General features: G+C 37.9%; 1 protein-coding gene across 16 annotated transcripts in view; it reads right to left on the bottom strand.

The window, feature by feature from the left end:
• EIF4G3 (eukaryotic translation initiation factor 4 gamma 3) overlaps positions 1–23,759 on the bottom strand; it is a 351,740-nt gene that overhangs the window by 34,230 nt on the left and 293,751 nt on the right. For all 16 annotated transcript variants that reach the window (XM_087446641.1, XM_087446642.1, XM_087446643.1 and 13 more), the window contains 10 exons: positions 22,226–22,372; positions 21,569–21,805; positions 20,424–20,528; positions 18,890–19,022; positions 15,583–15,677; positions 13,231–13,324; positions 12,148–12,265; positions 9,898–10,118; positions 8,026–8,144; positions 3,272–3,444 (listed from right to left, as the gene is read on the bottom strand). In XM_087446641.1, coding sequence (XP_087302767.1) covers positions 3,272–3,444; positions 8,026–8,144; positions 9,898–10,118; positions 12,148–12,265; positions 13,231–13,324; positions 15,583–15,677; positions 18,890–19,022; positions 20,424–20,528; positions 21,569–21,805; positions 22,226–22,372 — 1,442 coding nt within the window. The remainder of the gene's footprint in view (positions 1–3,271; positions 3,445–8,025; positions 8,145–9,897; positions 10,119–12,147; positions 12,266–13,230; positions 13,325–15,582; positions 15,678–18,889; positions 19,023–20,423; positions 20,529–21,568; positions 21,806–22,225; positions 22,373–23,759) is intronic.

The following is a 23,759-nucleotide window of genomic DNA, read 5'->3' as shown; positions in this document are numbered from 1 at the left end:
GTGCATTATGATAACTTAATAAAAATGTAAATCTTGCTACAAATTAACAAGGAAAAGACAGTGAAGATATCAAACATCAGATTGGTCAAGTATTATTATGACTGATCTTAAGAATCTAACTACATGTAAAAGGAATAAATAAATAAAAAGAAGGTGAAAAGCCTTCTTATACTCCCGGATCAACTTCAAAGAATTACTTAAAAAAAGACTATTTAAACTAGATGTTACCTATGTGAGCAAATAGGGTCTTCACTGTTAACTAGCACCTCTGCAATTTTGCATTTGCAATTTAGTACACATCTGTGTCAGCTCTGAAAGCATCTTTTTACCAAAGTAGAATTGCTATAAGCAGCAAAAAAGTAGTCAAGGAGGAAATAACAATTTCCTCTCCAACAAACATCTCCCAAAGTGAAATACTAATGTATCAAGCTTCCTGAAGGGCATGTATTTTCTGTCTTTTGTCAACTCCAATTTTTACCATCCTGGGTTTCATTTGTTTATTACACTTTGAAAGTGATTCCAATCCTATGGCTAATAGTGAACCGCACTCAACTACCCTTAGTAGACAGTTTTAAAAAAGACATTTTCTGAAGCCAGGATATAAAATGTCTGTATCAACACTGTTTAAATTGCATCTACCAATAGAATAATGCATCTACCTACCTACCTATCTAATTTGCATCCAAGTATTGAGATGCAAATCCTGAAAATTCCAAGAGGATGGCTTGATGTTGCCTTTGTGAAGATGTTTTATATACGGCAACTATTATGTTCAGAGTTATGTAGCATCTTGTATGGAAAATTTCAAAGGATCTAAGTTTTATTTATAAACAACCTGACACAAAAAGCTTATTTGAAACTTTGGTCTAGTCTACCTTACTATCTGTAGCAGTGCATGCCTTGAAGGGAACTGTAGGAAAAATGGCAGATTAATAGTTGGTTGATCAGGGCCCAGTCAACTTGGAGGCCTTCTACCTTCTATGTTTCCCAGAATCATGCTGGCTTAGGGAGCTAGTCAGAAATGGCTTCAATGACTGCTCATACGTTGGCATCTAAGCAGTAGCATGACCCAACGAAGGTGACCTTAGATGCTTCCCCACGATGTTGTGTAAGGACAGAGATCTTTGGCTGTTGGGCCTAAAGAGACAAAAGACTTAGGGCATTTCAGTGGCTCCAGTGAAATGGTCTCTCTGGACAGTATGAACTATTTATAACTTGGGCTTTAGAAGTAATTGGGCAACTCTGATCTACTCGCAAGAAGGTGCTTGGTGGATAATGAATGGGGCTATCACTTTGTTTTCATCTTTGAAAAAATTGCCAGGCCTCTCCATTTAGGAAGGAATAGGGGTCTTCATAGGAGTTTTGGTCTAAAGATGGCTTGGTTAGGTCTAAGTATCAAAAGCTAGGCCTGGAGCCACTGCATTATCTCTACCAGCAGAAGGAAGTAGGGATAGAGAAAGATAAAGTAGTTACTGAGATACAGAAGTGTTAATCTCATTTTTGGTCTGAATAAAAGGTTGTGATTGTGATAATATTGCCAGCAGCAGCAATAGCACCACCACGAATGAAAGTGTGGACACCATGACTGGGCATGACACTTTTTCCTCAGGTTAACCCACAAAGGGAAATGCAAGTGTCTGAGATAGCCTAGAAACCAAGCTAGCACCTCACAAGTTCAATTAAAGCCAATGAAGCTAGACCACACCTCTTGGGGTCTTTCCAGATATGAATCAGCTTCTGAGTATAGTTTCAAGAGAGACAGATAATGGTAAACAGTAATCTAGCATTCTCATTTTCAAAACTTTCTGGTGAATATATCATAATATCTGGGTGAAAAGCAAATATTTATAAACTGTAGGTTCTAGGGGCTTGCAACTGTAGTTTCAAGTTGACTGGGGCATACCTCAAATTGTTTGTGAGGGTGTTGATACCCTCATTTGCTCTCACTGGCTGGTTATTGGAGTGAACCACAGATTTCTCTTTTAAAACTGGGACAACATCCTGGCCTTAAAGGCTGACAACCACACCACAACCACAGCAACTTTTGCCAGTTTCTTATTAAGTTAACTGGGTCAGATGGCCTTAATCTACTTAGTCACTGAATTCAGAGAAACCTAATTTATTACTGAAAGACAACTTTTTAATGATCCTAGGGGCAAGTATACATTTTCCAGGACCTTGAAGACAATGTCATCATTCCTCACAAAATCAAATGACTAATTATTCCTAAGTACATTCAACCTTGGCATTTAATGGTTACACGATTCTAAGAGTTTGACCATATCTGAAAGATATACAGTGCATTTCATCACACGCACATTTAATTTACAAGAATACAATATGGGCTTGGCAAAAAAGATTTACAAGGAGAAAAATAACTTAAAAATGCAGAATATTACTGACATTCCACTCAATGAGCATACACCCAGAGTGAGTATAAGATGGGAGATACAAACCTGATGTTTAGCCCTCAGGAGTTCCTGTTCCCTTAGAGTGTGGGCACCTATGTACTGGGTATGATTCTACATTTACATTTACACAACATGGCTCCTAAAACAAAATTTTTTACTATATGCAATTTTTACCTTAAACACTGGTTTTAGAACCTAAGCCTGGGTAAGATTCTGTGGCTATACCACAAAGAACCTGATCAATGCACTAGTGATGATAGTGTATCACAAAGATATCAGAACCTGATCAAATGATAACACAACACCAGTAACAGCCGGATTGCATCAAACCAGGCATCAACAAGAATCACAATGAAACCAACTTGGAATAGACTACATCATTAACAACTTGGAGTTACATATCCTTCTACGGGGCTAAAGTGGACAGACAAGCATTTCCTGGCCAAAATAACCATGGTTTATTGAAAGGATAAGGCTTTTGGGTTTAAGTCAATTTTCCAGAATTTTTTTCAGAAAGAAAAGCTTTTTCCTCAAAGAACATGCATGTATTTACATGTAATTAGGCTGATGAGGGTCTCAGAATTTCCCTGCAGTTAAGGGGTCTCTGCTACCCTACTTACATCATAACATAGGTCTAACAATAAGATACAGAAAACCAGAAAATAATCTTTATGCCCTAGCACAATCTACAAAATGCCATTGTATTAACCAACACATTATCAATGTATTACACATCAACATATTATAGTGCATACAATTTTAATCTATGAAAAAAGCTAAATACTTAAAAAGATAGGACTTTTAAAATTTACTACTCAAGAGCCTTGTAACTGAATACCATTCTGGAGGAGGATACCAACCCTTTGAAAAAGTCCTGTTTGCTGAGTTTTTCTGACTGCACCAGCTGATACAGTAATTGGCCCATGTGATCCCTGGTGATCTGGCTTCTTTCCAGGGTGGACTCCACTCCCATTCGCACAAACACATGCAGCAGGCCCTGGGCATTCAGTTCTTCCACACACTGCATGGCTTCCTGCTCAAACAGCAAATAAAAGCTTACTCCACAATATGAATAACATTACCAGAGTGCTAAAAGAAGTTTAAAATCTCTTACCTATGACAAACTCAGTAGAAAGCTCCATAAACAAGACAGTTTTCACATTTTTTTAAACATTAAAATAGCTCAGTAAAATGTAGGCCAATATGGGCAATATTAGTCATATTTAAAAACAAAAGAATAGTATTTTTATACAGCTGTGTTTAGGTTAACAACTTTATTAAAGATCACTCAAAGGACCAGAGTCAAAAATGTATTTTTTTTTTTTTTTGCTGAGGAACATTTGCCCTGAGCTAACATCTGTTGCCAATCTTCCTCTTTTTGTATGTGATATGCTGCCACAGCATGGCGACTGAAAGACAGGGGTGTAGGTCTGCACCCAGGAAATGAACCCGGGCCGCCAAAGCAGAGCACGCCAAACTTAACCACTAGGTCACTGGGGCTGGCCCAAAAATGTATTCTTCTACATAATGTTTACCTATGTTATGATCATTTAAAGAACTGAAAATGTTATAATATGAAATAGAAATTCAATGTCATGATTGAAAGGCCTTAATGTGGCATCTGAGGTAAGTCTGTTTGCGTATATTAATATTTGCAAAATCTTCAACAAAAAAGGTCTTCCTTCATAGCAAAGTTAATACGGTCAGCTTAAATACAGTCATGTGTCGCTTAATGATGGGGATATGTTCTGAGAAATGCATCCTTAGGTGATTTGTCATTGTGCTAACATCATATAGTTACACAAACCTAGACAGTATAGCCTATTACACACCTAGGCTATATGGTACTAATCTATGACCACTGTCATATACGCAGTCCGTCATTGACAGAAACGTCATTATGTGGCACACTGACTGTACTAAAAACCTTTTAGGAAGTTCCTGGAGTGTGAGGCTTGTCAACTGGTCCTTACCATCAATGATCGGGCTAGGTCCATATCTTTGGTCTGGAGGATAAAAGCCTGGCAGCCAGCGTCGCTGAATCACCAACACAGCAGTGTGCCTCCCTGCCCTCAGCTACCTCAACTCTGTCTGAGTACAAAATCCTTCAGTTCAACCTCTGAAGAGAGGAGCTGTTCTGATGGGGAAGACGCATGTGAGAAGGGCAACCTCCTGACTGAAGAAGGGAGTAAGGCACATCTAGGTGTCTCAATGTTGCTTTATTTCCCCTCTGCTACTTTATTTAATACCTCCCCCATGTCAACTTTTCATCTAAAAAAATTCAAACTAGAGAGAAATTAAAGAGTAGTAGAATGTATATACCTATATACCTTCACTTCAATTTAGATTCATCAACTGTTAGTTTTCTTTCTGTATCTATTTTCTATCTAAGAAATTTAACATTCATACAATAATGTCAATAAAAATATTATCTGATATATAGCACATATTTCAATCTCCACAATCGTTCCCAAATGTCCAATATAGCTTTTTGCTCTTGCTATTCTAGGATCCAGTTGAAAACCCGACATTATGTGTCATGATGTCTCTTTTGACTCTTTTAGTCTAGATCAGTCTTTTCTCTCTTTTTTTTTGTCTTTTTATGACATTGGCATTTTTGAAACACTTGGGTCAGTTGTCATGTAAAACTGTTTCTTATATACACTTTTAACCAATCAATCCCTCTGTTTCCAGCCCCATCTGCACCTCACACACATTCACTGTCTGCTAAATAAATTACCACTCATCCTTCTAACTTCTAGAATGTTGCTGCTGTCTATTATGTATGCTCTTATTCTTGTGGATTTTTACCTCATTTTAAGCCCATCATGATCATTATAATGCCTTTTCAGGAGGGAGTAGAAACGAATGCAAGTATTCAATCCTCAGTATTTAACCTGATGTGATTAAGTGTCTTCCCTTTATTCACGGAATCTGCATATAGGGCCAACTAACTCGATCACGGTGCTTCTAATGTCACAGCAGTTCCTAATCTTGTCCTTCTCTCTGATTTTCTCATGGTTTCATTTTTCTTATCTTTGAGCTCTCAGCTAAAATGACATCTCCTATAGTCTCTGTGACTGCCCAGTCAATGGCTATCATATTACCTAATTTTACTTCTCTACACTGAAACATTTTTTTTCTTTTTGTAGTTGTTGTTTATTTATTTATTATCTATCTTTAGGGCAGCTTTGCCACTAGAACGTAAGCTCCCTAAAAGACCCATAAAAGCAGACTATGGTGTTCACTACATATACGACAGTATATCCAGGCAGTATCACCTAAAATGCGGGAGGCACATTTTAGGTACTCAATAAATATGTTATCACAGAGGCTAAAAACACAGGCTATGGAGTCAGACAAATGTAGGTTTGAATCCTGGCTCTGTCACTTGCTTACTACAGTGTGAATTTAGGAGTATAACTTAATTTCTCAGCTTTGACTTCCTATCATGGGGTTATTGTAAGGACTGCATATAAAATTATGTAAAAGCACTTGGCACATTGCCAAACACAAAGCAAAGGCTCAAAAATATTAATTTGTATTATTGTTAATAATAATAATAGCACCTATTGAGATGTCAGAAAAAACCTCTTCCTTAGAATAAGCTCTGTAAGCCTTTAGCATGACACACTAATACCCTAAAGGTAATAAAAGATAGTTTATGCACTGAAGCTAGAAGCCTGGCTTTGAATCCTGAGTCTGCCACTTATCAGCAGTATGACCTAGAGCAAGTCACCTTACATCTTTGCATCTTAGTTTCCTTATCTGTAAAAATGGCTATTATAATAATATTAATGTCAAGAGAGTGTTATGAGGATTAAATGAACTAATATGTATAAAATATGTAGAATAGCACATAGCACATAGTAAACACACAGTAAGCCCTCACTGTGTCTGACATTATTACCTGGTTCTTATTGACCCTCTGCAGCAAAGCCTCCTTGTACACTGCACAATGAAATTCCTGAGTCATAAGTGACTCTGTCCCTTCCATACTACAGGTCTGGACTAGGGCTAATGATTTTTTAAAGGGTCCTCTTGTTATACTTAAGTGTTACTAAGGTCTCTTTCTCGCACCGCCAGTGCATCACAGGGTCATACTTTTCCCCTTTCAAAGTATTTGTTGCTTACTGACTTTGTACATCCTTCAAATTATTTCTAAAGCCAATCTCCACTGTTTTCCTCCTTATTGTCTCTGTTTTTCATCTTTCTGAGCTTTTCCACTTTCTTGTAAGTCTTTCACATTTCCTTACTTCTATGCAATAAAAAACCCTGTGCTGCCAGTTTACAAGAGTACTCCTCATTTTCCAGGAATCTAATGAATCATAATATATGAAGTATATTCTTTGGCTCTTTCCAGTTAATGTTCATTTACTTTTCTTGCATTTCCCAGGGCTTCTGCAAAGTATTCCTCTCCAACTCGCTCATAATCAAAACGTCTTCTTACTTCTTCTGAATTTTGGACAACTTCAGAGGCTTGAGGGTTTTAGAAGGCTGGGCTGGCTACAGCTAACCAAGGTGATTTTTATGCATGGAAAGAAAATAATGACTAGACTGTCAAGAGAAGAAGCTTGAAAGAACTTTTAATAATATAATGCCAAAGCAAAAGTAGTTAATATAGCTGACAAATATTTTAACAGGTAAGCCTTTGCTGACCCCAGATCCCTAAACTAGGCCCTATTATATGATCTGTCCTAAGACGCTACAGGTCTACTAGCTTTTATTACAACTACAATTTAAATAACTATTTGTCGGGGCCGGCCCTGTGGCTTAGCGGTTGGGTGCACGCACTCCGCTGCCGGCGGCCCGGGTTTGGATCCCAGGCGCGCACCGACGCACCGCTTCTCCGGCCATGCTGAGGCCGTGTCCCACATACAGCAACTCGAAGGATGTGCAACTATGACATACAACTATCTACTGGGGCTTTGGGGGAAAAATAAAAAATAAAAAATAAAAAATAAATAAATAAATAACTATTTGTGGAGTTATCCTGTTTATGGTCTGTCTCTGCCACTGGATTATAGGGCTCATGAAGTCAGGCAGTATGTCTATCTTAATCACTACCATCTTAAAATGAAAATCAAGAAGGAGGTTAGGGTTAAAGAAGGGCAAATTCAAAGCCATGTCTTGAAATGTTTCACTTAGGCTGTCTGACCCTGGCACATTGTTTACTCTTTTGTGCCTCAGTTTTTCACTTATGAAATAAAGAAAAAGTAATGCCAGCTGTATTTTAAGATTAATACGAAAATGACAACAAAACGACTGTAAAGATTATGACAGGTAATATACAGGGAGCCAGGAAGGCCTCATAATGATAATGTGTTGTTTTTGTTTATTAATATCAAAGTCAATTTGATTATCCCATAGTGAGGATGAGTGGTACCCATTCTCTCTTCCTGCCACTTGATCTTCTGAACTGTAGTATCAATTTAAAAGAGAGTCCTTGGCAGAAATGCATCAGAGTTGTGCAAACTGAACTGTGTGGGACTTGGATTACTCAAAGTCTTATTAGTTCACAATGACAACTGATTTAGACCAGAACCAAGTTACTATGTCTCTCTGTCAGAGGGCTTTCTGGGTTGTTACTGTCTTTTTTAAAAATTTCATTTACCTTAAAATCATTAATGTGTAGAAATTCATCAATGATAGATTTGGACTTCCTCTCCATCTCCTCTTCTGATAACATAGGCTTGTCAGAGGCTGATGTTGCTGGAATTTCTGATTTCACTACTAGTAAGGTTAAAAAAAAGTGAGAAAGTAAAATTGACAAAAATTACATTAAAATGGTGGGCTTATGGTTGACAATATTTATGTGTTGTTACATTGTTTTTTCAGTAAAGGTATTAAAATAAATACAAATTTGACAAAGCAAGATACCTAAAAGCAGAATGCAGAAACATTTATTTTAGAATAGATATGCACTAAGTAACTTTATAATCCATAATAATTAAAAGGATATAGGGATATGATAAACTTTTATAATTAGAGTTTTGTTCCTTTCTGTATTTGGCTTCCTCTCCATTGCTTCGATGATGAAGAGCACATGAGGCCTGCACAATCATGCACAGAGCTCTAGCCACACTGGCCTTCGGCAGTTGCTCGAACCAGTTGCCATGGTTCCATCTACCCTCACTTGCTCCTCTTCTCTGGAGTACTCTTTCTCTCTGCTCCACACTCTTCCCTCCCCACAAATGTGTTTTAATTCCTATTGGTCCTTCAGACCTGAGGAAACCTCCCTGACATCCCTCTATGTCAATTCTAGATAGTTCCTTTGTTAAGCACTCTCCTAGAACTATGTTCATTTTCTTCATAGCACGTTCCTTGGTTTGTACTTTACATAATCTTTAGTGGAATTATTTGATAAAGGTCTTCCTGACCCAGCAGACTGAAGGCTGAGAGCAGGGATCAAGCGCCCAAAAGTGACTAGGTGCTCAGCATGCATGTAGTGAATGAACAAATAACCCAGACAATAAACATGCATAGGGCAGCTGTGCTACACTATTCACTAAATACAAGATACTTTCACGGCCTATCTTGTTATGCTCCCAAAATACCTAGCACAGATAAGAAAGCCACATGTTTCCCAAAGCTAAAAGATCTGAGGTCTGTATGTTGGGAGAAGACTTTTCAACTTGCCTCTGAAATCCATTTGGAGACTATAGTTAGGAGACACAATTTAAATAGTGAAACAAATCTGAAAGCTACAAAAATGTTATAAATAACCAAAATTACTTCAGGATTAAGATTTAAAAGATGCTGAAAATTATCTTTAATTTAAATTATTTTTCATTGCTGTCATTATCATCACGACATCTAATAGCTTTTGAAAACTTTGTATTTATTGGGTAATGTTCTAAATATTTACATGTGTTAACATCTCATTTAGTCTTCATAATAACCCTACAGGATAGGTACACTTATTATCCCCATATAACAGATGAAGAAACTGAAACACAGATAAGTTAAATATATGAGGCAATTTTTAGAGCATTATCTGAGTTGGTCCTGTAAGCACATACATGCTAAACACGGAGAAAAACCACAGAGGTTACCAAGGAAGATGAATGCAACAAAAGACAATCAGATACTTTCTCTTTGGTTTTCCTTGCAACGTGGCTCAATAACGTCAGAATTTTCATACATTTGAGGTGTTCTACAAAGCACAGGCATTCTAATGCACAGTGGAGTGTTATTTAGGAAACTTGCAAGAAATTCGGATTGCTTAACACACAGCAAGAGGACCTCATCATCATCACAATTAGCAGAGAAAGGGGAAAATTCACAAATTGCAAAAGGGATATCTGGGGAATGAGAACTATGTTACAAAACTATGAAGATATCCTTTACCTTCCAAGGTGCTGGTATGTGTGTTGTTATCATGTATTGATTCTGAAACCCACTCAGGCACAGTTTCCTTTGTATTTTTCCTTCTAAATTTAAGGCCCAAATCTTCATCTGTATCTGTTCATCTAAAGTTGCTCACCTGACTCCCTGGTTTTGTTTCGGTCAGCCTCAGTGCTGTTCCTTTCCACATCCATGCCTCCTGTAAGCTGTTTCACGGTCTCTAGCATCTCTCTCCGTTGCTCTTCTTGAGACTGATTGTCTAAAAGGTCTTTACTGCTGCTGCCCCTCATGAAAGTGTTTGGACGAGCTGTTGCAGATGGAAGGGGCTTGTCATTCTTCTCCCTGCCCATGCTTCCACGACTTAAAAGACAAAACAACATTTTTCAAAAGAAAGATCACCCATCCTCTACGTATCGAAATTATAAAACAACACAAAGACTTTCTAAAAGTATGCACAATAATTTTTCACAGATAACTTTAGATGTGTGAGGCACCAATTATATTTCAAAGTGTAATTATTTATATAAACAAGTAAAATCAGTGCTTTAAAGTGAATATTAAGTTATACTTTAACTTTTTCTTAAATGTTAAAGGGATATTTTTACAATTTTAAAATGCTAATGGCAATTCCTTATTTTAGTTTTTAAAAATCTTGCAAGAATAAAGAACAATGACGAATGTATAAGCTAAATGAGTAAAAGAGAAATAATACCAAAAGAACATGGTATCACTATCTTAGAATTATATAATGATATATTATTTATTTATTTATTTATTTTTTGGTGATGAAGATTGGCCCTGAGCGAACATCTGTTGCCAACCCTCCTCTTTACTGCCTGAGGAAGACTGGCCCTGAGCTAACAACCGTGTCAATCCTCCTCTATTTTGTACGTGGGTCACCACCACAGCATGGCTTGATGAGCGGTGTAGGTCCACACCCAGGATCCGAACCTGTGAACCCAGGCTGCCAAAGTGGAGCGCGCCAAACTTAACCACTACACCACTGGGCTGGCCCTCAGTGATATTTATTCAGAAACTTCAAATATATGGAAAATATTTGAGACTCAAGTAATAGAAATAGTTTTTGAATAGCCAAAGTCACATACTTCATTCACTTTAAGAGAGAATCTTCCTATCTCCCTATTTAGTCTTCTTTTAGACAATTTTAACCAGCTGAGCAAAAAGTTCCTTGGCCCATGGTAGATCAGCAGCACCAAATTAAGAGAGAGCAGAAGAGAGACTTAAGAGGCATGACAACAGCCTAACCACTATGAAAGAATATACACAAGTACTCAAAAAGCAGAGCCATCAGGGGAAATTGATGGCAGGGCAAAGAGCCACAAACACCTCAAGAGCACAAGAGATGCTCAAGGATAATCCAAGTCATAATTAAAAAGTTGACTTATGCTAAGTACATTTTGTTGCAAAAGCCAAAGGAATAGTAACATGGTTTAGAAAGTCTCCCTAGCCAAACCGATCACAATAATATAAAAAACAAAGGTTCAAGAGCTTAAAGAAACTTCAGCTTTAAAAGTGCTTGCATCAAAAATTTTGTTCTCTGTCACTATGCTACAGGCCCTCATCCATTCTCCATAAACCAGCCAAAGGAACACTTGATTGTATCAATCTTACAAAAACAAAAATAGGCAGATAGTAGAATACAGTGAGTAGTGAAAAATGAAAGACAACCTTGCATATAACTTGAAAAACAGTGTGACAGAGAAGTGTATGTGTGGACTGTCATGCCCTTTAATTCACATACTTCAGAGTCCTAGGTTAATCTAGAGCATCCTGAGGCATTAGCTTGCAGAGTACTACACAAACCTCCAGGGCTCTTTGGGTGGGCCTGGCTGTCTTAAGGAGCAAAGCTATTAGATATTTGCCAGATAATTTGCCCTCTCCTTTCACCCCATCCCAAATCTACCACCCAATTATGTTCTTATCTTGGAAATTTTAGAATGTGAAGATTAGAGGAAGAAAAGAAAAAGTAAATCAGGGCCGGCCCCGTGGCTTAGCAGTTAAGTGCGCGCACTCTGCTGCTGGCGGCCCGGGTTCGGATCCCGGGCGCGCACCGACGCACCACTTCTCCGGCCATGCTGAGGCTGCGTCCCACATACAGCAACTAGAAGAATGTGCAGCTATGACATACAACTATCCACTGGGGCTTTTGGGGGAAAAAAAATAAATAAATAAAATTATAAAAAAAAAGAAAAGAAAAAGTAAATCAACCTTGGAGATGAAAGGAATCCATCCACAGGGATTATCATCATAATCTGTGTGGGTGTGTTTGTGTGTGTGTGAGAATGTGAGTGACAGAGAGAGAAAGAAAGAGACAGACTGACTGACAAGCAGGTCAGTCTCAAGTTAACGTGGAGAGTAGGCTTCTTACCTGGTTAAGGTCCGTCGGGAATCGAACTCTAAAGGTGTGGATGATGTAGACCCTGAGGGTGCTGGAGGTTGCAAAGCAGAGAATCTGTTTAAACTGGAAGCACTTGACCGTAAGGCATCTATAGGTGTTGAAGATTGAGGAAAAAAATTACAAATCACATGACTAAAATATAGCTTCTAATTCAACTGCCTCCCTGGGGTGAGGCCTGAGACTAGGCATCTCTAACAAGCTTAACAAGGTGATGCCAATCCCCTGGTCCACAGACCATACTCTTAGAAGTAGAGTGTCAGAAGGAATTTGTAAGCAAAAGACAATTTAGAAATCTTTGTTCATTACAACCACCTGCTCCTTTAAAAACATAAATTATCCTGGTAGGGCATTGGGGTGGGAGTGGTAACAGGAGAAGGAGGGAGGCAAGCAAAAACAAAATATTTCATTTAAATAAGCTAACTAATAGAAATGTTATGATCTCATTCAATGCATGTGGGTTTAAATGAATAATGAAATTTTTTAAAATTTAAAGGAAAAAAGGTCAAAATTACTTAGTGAAAGGGAAATATGGGAAGGCAGTTAACATTAAACTTTTTATTCTTTCCATTGGGCTTCTTCAGCTTTTAAGATGTTTGTGATGGTACAAACATTTCAATCCTAAAGTCAAATCACTCAAAATCTTACTTTTGATAAGGATTTTGAAAAATATTTCAATCTAATTCTTTATTCTTTTACAACTCCCTGAAATGAAATGCTTCTGGATATTAATATTCTTTTTCTCAGCAAAATGAGTTGCCCTTTTAATTTGGGGTCCCAGTAATTTCTCTAATTATACCGAATTTGTGAGCAACAACAATGGAACCTAAAAGATTAAAGTCTTAAAAAGCCTAACTGAACCAAAAAATTTTTTTTAAATACTTAAAGATCCTTATTGAGGAGGAAACCCTCAATTTATGTTAGTCAGAAAGGGACACTGATAATTTGGGGCACAATTAGTCTATAGATCTTTCCTAAAAGACTATGGAGATGTGTTGTAAGGTGAGTGCTAACAGACCACATCCTGGTTCCCGAAAAGGGACATTCTATACTCACCAGTCTCACTCGCCTTTGCTCCACCACTGCTGCCTTTTCCCCAACTGCCCAGCTGTGCTTTAGGTACCAGCTGAATTTTCTCATCAATTGTGGGCTGTAAAGTAAGCGACCACAAGTCAATTAGAGAAAATATTCTACAATAGTTTATCTTTTTTTGTCAGTGCACTACAACCAATTTTAGCAACAAAATTTTGCTTGCAATGCCAATTTAAAAAACATAAATTGGAGCTGTTCACATTAAATTGGGATTCCTGTGTCCCCTGAAGCACTTCCTTGGAATCTAGCTTCTACAAAACACAGTCTGAAACTACTGGTCTGGAGGACGCATTCACGTCCTCCAAGACAGTGTGCCAGCTTGCTAAACGTAAGCAGTTTCTAATGATTCCTCTAGTACAAGAATGCCCACTGACGTAAAAAAGAAAAAAAGGGAATACACAAATACTACAAAATTAACTCATTAATCTCTTCACATGATTGTCAGAAAACAGGTCAAAAGACATAAAGATCTCACATCTTAGCAAAGCCTAATATAGATTGGGGCTAGGGGTGAAGAGGTGGAATGGGAGTATTCAATAAAGGGAAATTAGAAAAAAGAGAACAGATGTTAGACGGGGAGCTAAGATGCCTGATATCTCTCAGGTTTAACCGTCTAAGCACAACTTTAATACAAGTGAATAGAATTACAATGTAATACAAACTATCATAAAACACATACGACACAAAAGCTATAGTGCAGCTCTTTGTAACAAAGGTATTATTGTATTCTGACAGTGCTGCCTTGCTATATGACTTGCTTTCACATGAATCTCTCCCATTCAACAATCCATTTGTTTAATGGTTTTTAACTTTGTCTAGGACACTTATGTAGAGTACCTACAGTATAACTACCTGAATATACACAGATACATATTTTTCAAAAGATTAAGAAAATAATGTCGTGGGTTTAATACCAGCACTATTCTTTTTTATAGTGTCCATGCACAGAAACAATATTTAAAAACACAGACAAATGTTATTGTTAAATATTGATATAATTTTCAAACATGTTGGGGCTGATATTAGAGGAATTCTTTTTTTTTTTTTTTTTTGGTGAGGAAGATTGGCCCAGAGCTAACATCTGTTGCCAATCCTCCTCTTTTTACTTGAGGAATATTGTCACTGAGCTAACATCTGTGCCAATCTTCCTCTATTTTTTGTATGTGGGATGCTGCCACAGCATGGTTTGATGAGTGGTATGTAGGTCAGCGCCCAAGATTTGAACCTGCGAACTCCCAGGCTGTCGAAGCAGAGCACGCGAACCTAACCACTATGCAATTGGGCCGGTCCCTAGAGGAATTCTTTAAACATAAGATTTTGGTTAAAACTATCTCTTGCTGGAAATGGAAGTGGATGGGAATCAAGTTGTATTCAGCAATGAAATTCCTGCTCTGAGACAGAAACAACTAGAAGAATGTACTAGAATCTTAGAGAACAGGATCCTAGCTAATTAGCATCAAGAGAGATCAGTGTTCTATCTTAAAGTAATGCTTTGACAAAACTATAAAGATAGGCAAATGACACAGCCTATCTTCTAACTTTTTCAGTCTTTTTCTTTCTGTCAGTTATCTTCTTTCATTTGATGTTTTCATAGTAGCTTTAGGTTGTCTTTAGTATCCTACTGGCAGGTTGCCAATTTTCAGAACTATGGGAACTGTATTATAGGTAAGGCTCAAACTAGACTTGCAAATGATTTGCAAAACCCACTGGGCTGTGGAAGTTTTCACGTTTACAAAATGTAATTCCACTTTCTCTACGTTCTCCAAGGTTCTTCATCTTACTTACAGCGATCAACTTCTACTGCTAAAAACATCTGCTAGGAGAAAATTCTTTGCTCTTACTGCCCATGGATTCTCAAGAGAGAGGAAAGTAGAATATATTAAATTTTTATCACAGAATTATTTCTAGTAGGTCCTCTGTGATTTCTTTTAGGGCTTGGATATGGCAAACCATTAATTCTTTTCATGGTTAGACTTAAACAGGTAGCTGCTTCTTCCTCAGAGCTAAGGATACACTGATAAAAGCTTGCAATTGACTATGGCTTCTGAAATCTCTCTCTTATATCAAGCATCTCACAACTTAAAGAATTAACCTAGTTACTTCCTCCTTAGTAAATCCTCATAGAAATATAAATGACTAATACCAGGACAAGTATGTAAGAATACACTGTTCAATACTGACTTGTAAAAAAGCGTCTACATTAAAAAACAACCACCACATAAAATCTGCAATATGGCTATTTTATATGAGCAAGAAGTAATTTTGAGAGACACGTTTTGAGGCTATTCTAAGTTGTGTTTTAAATGTCACACTCACCTTAGTGATTTTCAGGAATTTTGAGGGGTCCAGTACCCGACTATTCTTGGCCCCTTGTACAGTGTTCCACCCACCTTCATCCACTCTCTGGACGCCTGCAGGGAGAACAGAGTGAGCCAGTCTCTCATCTGTCTCAAGCCAGTTTGACAATGAAAGAGTGAGCAATATTTTCAACTCAGCAGCTCCAATCAAAACCAAGGAAAAAGACAAAAGAAATTATTAAAGCATTGCCGACAGTCTCTTTAATACCCACAACATGAAAATATCAAGCAGAAGCACTCTCTATAGGATCCCCCATGAAACATTACTGACCTGAAGAAAGCAACTGATATAAATGAACAGAGATTTAGTCCTACACAAGGGAGGGCCAAATCTAGTGTTATACAGTTAATGATTAGAACACTTTGGGAGAAATCAGATGGAAATTATTTATTCCAAAGTTTATTTCACTTAACGGTGTCAAATGACACAATATACTTGGATCAATCCCCCCAAACCTGCTTCTCCAACCTTTCAGCTGCACAAGCAGAAAACTTCGACTCGGCTTTTTCACGCTTCATATCCAGTTTGTCAGCAAATCTTGTCAGTTCAACCTTTACAATATATTCAGCATCTAGCCCCTTCTAACTACTACCAACACTACCGATTTGGTTTTAGCCAGAAAAATTTCCTCCATTAGTATAAAAACCTCCTCACTAGCTTTCCTGCTTCCACCTTTATCTGTTTTCATCATGGCAGCCAGTGTGACCCTAGTGAAGTATAAGTCAAGACCTGTCACTTCTCTGCTCAAAACACTTGTTCTCTCTCCATCTCACTTGGAGAGGACAGATTCCTTACACACGGCCTACACGCTCTAAATAATCTGGGCCCTGTGTCTCAGATCCCACTTCCTATCACTCTCCCCTGTGCTCTTCACTCCAGCCACACTGGCCTCCTTGCTGTTTCTCGAAAACGCTGCTCCAGGGCTTTTGTACTTACTATTCCCTTTGCCTAAAACCCTCTTTTCCCAGAGATCTACATGACTTAACTCCCTCACTTGCTTCAGGTCTTTGCTCAAGCAATACCAACTTTAACAGCTCCCAATCTCCCCATATAAACTGCAACCTCTCCTCACCAAGCTCTGCACTCCCCACTCCCTCCCTCTCTGCTTTATTTTTTTCTATACAACAAACTTACCTGAAAAAATTATATATTTAAGTGTTTGTTTATTGTCTTTTCCCCAGTAAGATGTAAGCTGCATGAGGGAAGAGACTTTGTCTTTCCTGTTAAGTGACAGAAACTCAATAAATATTGGTTGAATGAATGAATGAAACACCACCAAACTGCCTATCCAAAAGGTTTTCTGATCCTCACATGCGTTTTGATTTTCTCTGTGCTATCTGATATTACTGATCATGAACAGACTTGCTTCTTCCCTGTTTCTCTGACACTTATATCCTAGTACTCCTTCTTCTCCACTTGTTCTTTGTCACTTTTCCAAGAGTTCTTCCTTTAGTCATATGTGGACATCTTTCATGGATTAGGCTTTCTTATCTTTTCTCTCAATCTAGTTCAATAGAAATAAAAGTCATTACCTGAAAGGCATTGTGCTAGGTACAGGTTGAGGAAGGTAAGTGTGGTGTCCCACAAAACTTGAAAATATACTTTCTTCCCTGGAGGATTCATCTCTTATAACTTCCCTGTGAGCTCTACTGTGTCTGTGATGAATAATAACTAATAGTTACTGGGTATTTACTATGTGCTAGTTGCTATGCTGAACACTTTGCACATATTACCTCATTTCACCCTCACACAAATCCTAGGTACTATTATGAGATCCCTTTTACAGACTGACTTGTGCAAGTCATACAGCTACGATGAAGGAGAGCTGAAATTCAAACCCAGGCAGTTTGGCTCCAGAGTCTACACTCTCAACCATAATACCATATGACCAGGTCACTACCCTCATCATTTAACTGCACAGAGGACAAAGGAGCATTCTCATTTGGATGCCTTACTGTCACCTCAAAATAAACAGGCTTAAAAGAAAAAAGGATCATTTTGGGCCGGCCCCGTGGCTTAGCGGTTAAGTGCGTGCGCTCCGCTACTGGCGGCCCAGGTTCGGATCCTGGCGCACACTGACGCACCGCTTGCCCAGCCATGCTGAGGCAGCGTCCCACATACAGCAACTAGCAGGATGTGCAACTATGACATACAACTATCTACTGGGGCTTTGGGGAAAAAAAAGGGAGGAGGATTGGCAATAGATGTTAGCTCAGAGCCGGTCTTCCTCAGCAAAAAGAGGAGGATTAGCATGGATGTTAGCTCAGGGCTGACGTTCCTCACAAAAAAAAAAAAGAAAGAAAAAATGGTCATTTTCCTTCTGAAAAAGGTTTCCTCTTCCCATGTTCCTAAACTTAGTCAATGGACTTGCTATTTTCTCAGGTGTAAAATGCCTTCTATTTCATCTTTCTCGTTTTTTTCCTGTTTCTTCCTTTTTATTTTTATCGCTACCAAGTTTCACCTCCTTCCAGGTATGATTTCAGCAACAGTAACATTTCTGAGTTCAGTGTACCCCTTTGATTCATCACGTGAAGAGCAACAGACTTACTTTATTTACATACCTTTAGCACGACACTACTCCTTTGCTCAAAAATTTAAAATGGCTCCTTAATGTCTGCTAAATCAAGTCAAAATTTAATCTGGCTCCATTCTTCCAGACAAACATTTTTCCATTCCTTCTGAATACTTAAATTTTGCTCCAGTCAGGCTTGTTTATTTCTCTTTACAATTTATGTTTATTTTAATTTCATGACTAAAATTCTTCCTTCCCTTCCATATATCTACCATCTACCAAGATTCAATTCAAGTGCCCCTTCCTCAAATAGATTTCTTCCAGCTTTCTCTCTCTCTTTCTCTGAATTTTAACAACCTTAATGGAGAATACATTTCATAACTGATATTTCCATTTGCTTAACAAATATTCTATTAGTTTTGCCTTCCCAGATAAACTGTAAGCTTTTAGAGGAAAGGAACTATAACTTCTACTCCTTTTTATATCCCTCACCAATACTGAGTATACAGAAGATGCTCCATAAAGTCTTGTTGATTATTGACTTGGAAGTAGTCAAAGAAATCATGTTTACTTCCTGCATTCTCTGCTTCTCCTCAATAACCAGTCTCCAGGTGAAACGGCTTCACTTACCAATCACCACTCTATTCTTTGGGTTATTCTTTCTGACCTCACTGCACATCTAAATATAGAATTCTTAAATAACTCTCTCTCAAACTCGAAGTAGTCTAACGCCCAGGGGACTCCACCCCTCACCTGGTCTTCTCTTCTCTTTGGTCATGAGCTGCTGGACTTTCCTTTGCTCTTCTTGTTCTTCTATTTTAGCCTCTTTGTGAATCTGTTCAATAGTTTTAGGCCCTTGATCTGCTCTTCGAGATACCCAATTACACTATAAAAGGAGAAAATAAGGTTATCAGCCAGAAAAATAAAAATTAAAAAATATTGAAAATCTATTTTATACTTTCCACTGCTGGAAAAGTGTAAAAATACATATAAAATCTGGTACTATGGCAGTTTTTCATCTGTCTTACAGATAACAATATGTGCAGTTTGGGGATTAGAGCTAAAGAATTAAATTCTTCTCAGTCAACCCTGAACTACTCTATACTGAACATTCCGATAGCCGATGGATAAAAAGGATGAAAGACTGCTCCAAATCTATTTTTTAAATTATTTTGTATATTTGAAAGAAAAGAGAAGAGGAATCAAGAAAGATCAGGATTCTTTGGCCTTTCCTTAATCTGGGGTACTGCTACTCAGTTCATATCACACTCCCTGGAGATTCTAAATCGAAGATGACTAGCATTTTTCTTCCTCCCATATCACGGTTCTGGTATCCCAAAGTGCCACACCACTCTGCCCTTTGGTTATCCTCTCTGCTAAGGACAAAACAAGTTGTCTCCTTATAATTATACTTCTCCCTCTCCTTCGATTTCCAGCTAGAGTCCCAATATCTGATTTAAGTACAAGTGGTTGAAGGCATGGGTGGAGAAGTTTTTTATATTTATTTATATTAGCTAGAGGCAAGGATGGCAAATAGGTTAAAATCAGCATGCAAATTCTGATCAACTGGTAGTTTTTGGTAGTAAGAAGGCTCCTGAGGTCACATCTGGGCTTAGCAAGATGAAGAACCATCATCAATGCTATTGGTCTGGGTGCAGGCAGGGAAGAGGTGGGGCCAGTATTCACTTTTTCTAGTTTAGGGTCAGCTGCAGTATAGTCCCAGCAGGAGTTAAAATAAGAAGAGAGAAAGAGGTAGTAGCGGTAAAGACGGCACCTGGGATAAGATATGAGAAAAAAATAGCAGAACAGGAGGGTATATAGGAAAATCAATAGAGAAGAAAACATCATCTCCTATGAGCTGGGCACTTTACATAATTACCTCACTGAATTTTTATAACATCTGCAAGGTAGGCAACATGCCATTTTAGAGACTAAAACTGTAAGGCTCAGGGAAGTTAAATGTATTCATTTCGAAGATGAGGCTTTCTAATTACTTGGCATCCTAAGACTAAATTTAATTGACCACAGTTTGAATTCAGAATGGCTGATTTCAAAATCGTAATGTGGTTTGATAATTAGAGTAAAGAAAAGAAACATGTAACAGGCAGGTACATATGCCTTTTGTCCCTTTCACAGAGCTCTCTCATTAAAGTTTGTCAATTCAAGTTCTGAGAGTTCTGTAGCAAAAGCATTAAGTTTTTACACATGTAAATACTAGGATATCCTCCCGAGCCCAATTCCTTAAAAGAGACTGAAGTGGTAGTAGGCCTATTATTTTTTTACTTACCAGCCTTAGGTCTATCACATCCTGAAGCATGAATCGAATCCTAGATGAAGTTTTTCTTTCTTTCACAATTTTCTCCATCTGATTAAAATACTGGTCCATACGTGGCTGCAAAAAAAAAATCGTTAGCATTCCTGGCTGAGGAATCCAAACGTAATTTTATCATACAGAATTTTTAAATGGCCTAGGAATACACCTTATAGCCAAAAGGTAATGTGGTAGAATTTTTAATTAAGCATATGACACCCAAAATAAAGGCTACATATTCCAGGCAGCTGGCCACAGTCATGTGACTAATCACAGGTAAACAGAATATAACAGGAAATGTCATACTGCAGCTCCTTAAGGAACCTTCCTTAAGAGAGAGATGGCTGTGTCCTTTGCCCCTTTCCAACCTTCTCTGCAGAGAAGGTTAAGGACAAGGGCTATACCTTAGGGATGATAGAATTTAAGCTGGAGGAACTGGATTTTTTGATTATCTCTGAGACATAAGACCAGCCTCTGACTTCTTACCTCTGAACTTTACTTATGTAAGTGAGAAATAAACTCAATCTTGTATAAACCACTGATATTTGGGGTTTTCTGTCTCATCCAAAGATAACTGTAGCTGATTCAGATGTTAAGAAACATTTCTGACATTATTTCTTTTGAAGTATTTCTAAATCTCCCTTCCCTTTTGACAGTACCATGTTATATATGAAATACATATTTTTAATGATTTATTATATTATGGTTAGATAGTTGTGTCATTAATTAGAGCATAAACATAAGCCTTCTGAGCCTTCTTCATTTCTGTATCACCCTCAGTCCCGGCCCATAGTAGCTTTTCTCCTCTTATTTCTGCCCACAATTTGCTATACATACAAATGACCTATGAAATGGTCATGTAGAAATAGGAAAAGGGACAAATAATCTGAATAATTCACAAATTGGCTTTTATATAATTTGGGACTCTCTTCACTTCTGACTGTAATGGAAATGCAGTAAGGAGCATGATGGCCAAACACTGACAATGAGAAGGACAAAAGAAGAAAAATAAACAGCCTAGTCTGCTGGGACAAGATGAAAAGACTTTTGTTGACAGTCTTGGTTCTTCCGCAACTGACAAAGAGTCCCTGCTGGAAGTTTCTGAGATTTTGAATTTTTACCTTTGCCTTCTCAAAGTCCAAGTCTTTACCAATGGTGGTGAGTAGGCGACAGAGACACTCTAGAGATTCTTCATCATGGTTCTTTAGCAGCTTCACCACACAGTCATGCATGATGGCTTCAGTCAGCATTTTGAGTTTAAAGAGTTCTCCAATAAACTTGATGTTACCAATGGATCTCCGCCGGGCTTTGTCCTTAGCTTCTTCCAGTTCATCATGAAGCCTCGTTCTCTCCTCTGGCTGTTGTGTAAGGAAGAATAATAGAATCTTGATGATGAAAATACACTTAGATTCATGGTCCTTAGCCTTTCTGGGGGGGGTCAGGAATATTCTTTGAGAATCTGACAGCAACTATAAACCTACTCCTCAGAAAACTGAACTATACTCAAAAGTTTGCAACCATTTCAGGAGATTTCTGGAACTCAAGGACCTCTCTGAAGTCTAGGTTTTGAATCCCTATCTTAGAAAGTTGATTTGCTCTAACGTGTGGCACTAAAAGGAATAAAGCATTCCTCTAAACATCAATATAGCATCTCCACATGAAAAAAAGACCACAGACACCTACTGAAGTAGTAGGGAGACGTTGTAGCCAGCTTCATGAAAATTCTATTTGATAACACTCAAAGTGCATAAGCATTATCTTTCTGTGAAAATACTTACAGCACTGGCAGCCTCGAGTTCTTTCTGCTTCTTCTCAAAGACATCATCATCTGCTTTATCTTTTTCAAACTCCTTCTGGCAACGGTTCAGTAGCAGCTTCCGGAAATTCACTGTGTTACCAGGCTTGTCCGCCATGGGTACCTTCAGCTACAGGAAAATGCAAAAGCAGCAAGATTACTTAAAAACATTCAATGATTTTCTCAAAATATCTATTTTCTTTATTATACAAAATAATGCTGACTGAACCACAGGTAAGCATTCTACAAGAGATAAACAATTTAGCTTTAGACATTTCATGTTTCAATGGTAAGATGTCTTAAATTTTATACAGAAAAGATACACATTCCTCTTATACAAACGTACTGTATCTTTTATGGCTGGTTGTGCCTCTGGCTGACTTTGAAATCCATGTAACATTATTACAACTATGATCCTGCACTTATCTAGACCTTTTTTGAACTCTGTAGGGTTATTACTTTTGTTTTTCTTACTACCTTTGTAGGTACTTTTGGTTTAAAGGAACAAATAGAAATGACAAAAAGCAGGGGAGAATTTCATGGCCACAGGAAAACTGCTGTAGGTGAAATCCTTATTCTAGAAAAAAGCAGAAGGGGGACACATTTGAGGATTTTTGAGATATTTTTTCCTCAGGGGAATGTCATAACAAACAATGCTAGCACTTACCTTGATTATCAACATAGTACGTTTATTAATTCTTATGTGCCAAAAGAAAATACTAGCTCTCCAAAATGTCATTCTAACAAATGGCCACCTCAGAAACATTCTTTTGATGTAGAAAAAGACCCAGAGTGGAGGGGAGGGGCCACCTGGAGGCAAGATGCTTACAAGGTATCCATTCAAATCCGATAATAATTGCTTTCTAGTAACTACAATAGCTCCTATGTACAAGGTTACTTGTAACCAAACACAGAGTCATTCTTTATGAACATGTTTAGATTATAAAGAAAGTAGACTGGAGCAGTGATTGACTAAAATATTCTATTTTACAGATGAAATCCCTCTTAGCACCATTCTGAACAGTTGTTGCATAACATGGCAAAATAGTTTTTCTAGAATCGCAAACTGGCTCCTAAAGTTCTGAAATGCATGCATGGTCTTTGCCATAGGTTTAGTGGAAGAACTTGGTAAAAAACAGGATGCATTATATTTATACTCACAAAAGAGTTAGTGTTATCAACCAGAATGGACTTGGACAGCTGCTGATCAAGGCTGAATGGCTAGAGAAACTTCTTGAGAACTGAGGACTATGATGCTATAGTATATTTGTGCAGAACTGATGGCACACTCTCCAACATACTCCCTATGACATATAAAAGACCATTTAACAAGTCCAGTTCTAATCAACCAAGGGACCAAGTGTTTCATTAACTAGGAAGAGGGGAAGATCACCAAATACTTTTTCAGACAACCAAAGAAAAGCTAACACGTCCTTATCACCAAATTCAGGTCATATAAATGCAAGCAACTACGAATCATTGCATAGTCAGGCCTACTCTGTGATCACACAATAGGA

Source organism: Ceratotherium simum, chromosome 22, assembly GCF_057802395.1.
Source record: "Ceratotherium simum simum isolate JZ-2026a chromosome 22, ASM5780239v1, whole genome shotgun sequence".
NCBI classification, from domain to species: Eukaryota; Metazoa; Chordata; class Mammalia; order Perissodactyla; family Rhinocerotidae; genus Ceratotherium; species Ceratotherium simum.
Note: the sequence above shows the minus strand (reverse complement) of the source record. Positions and strands in the feature narration are given on the sequence as shown.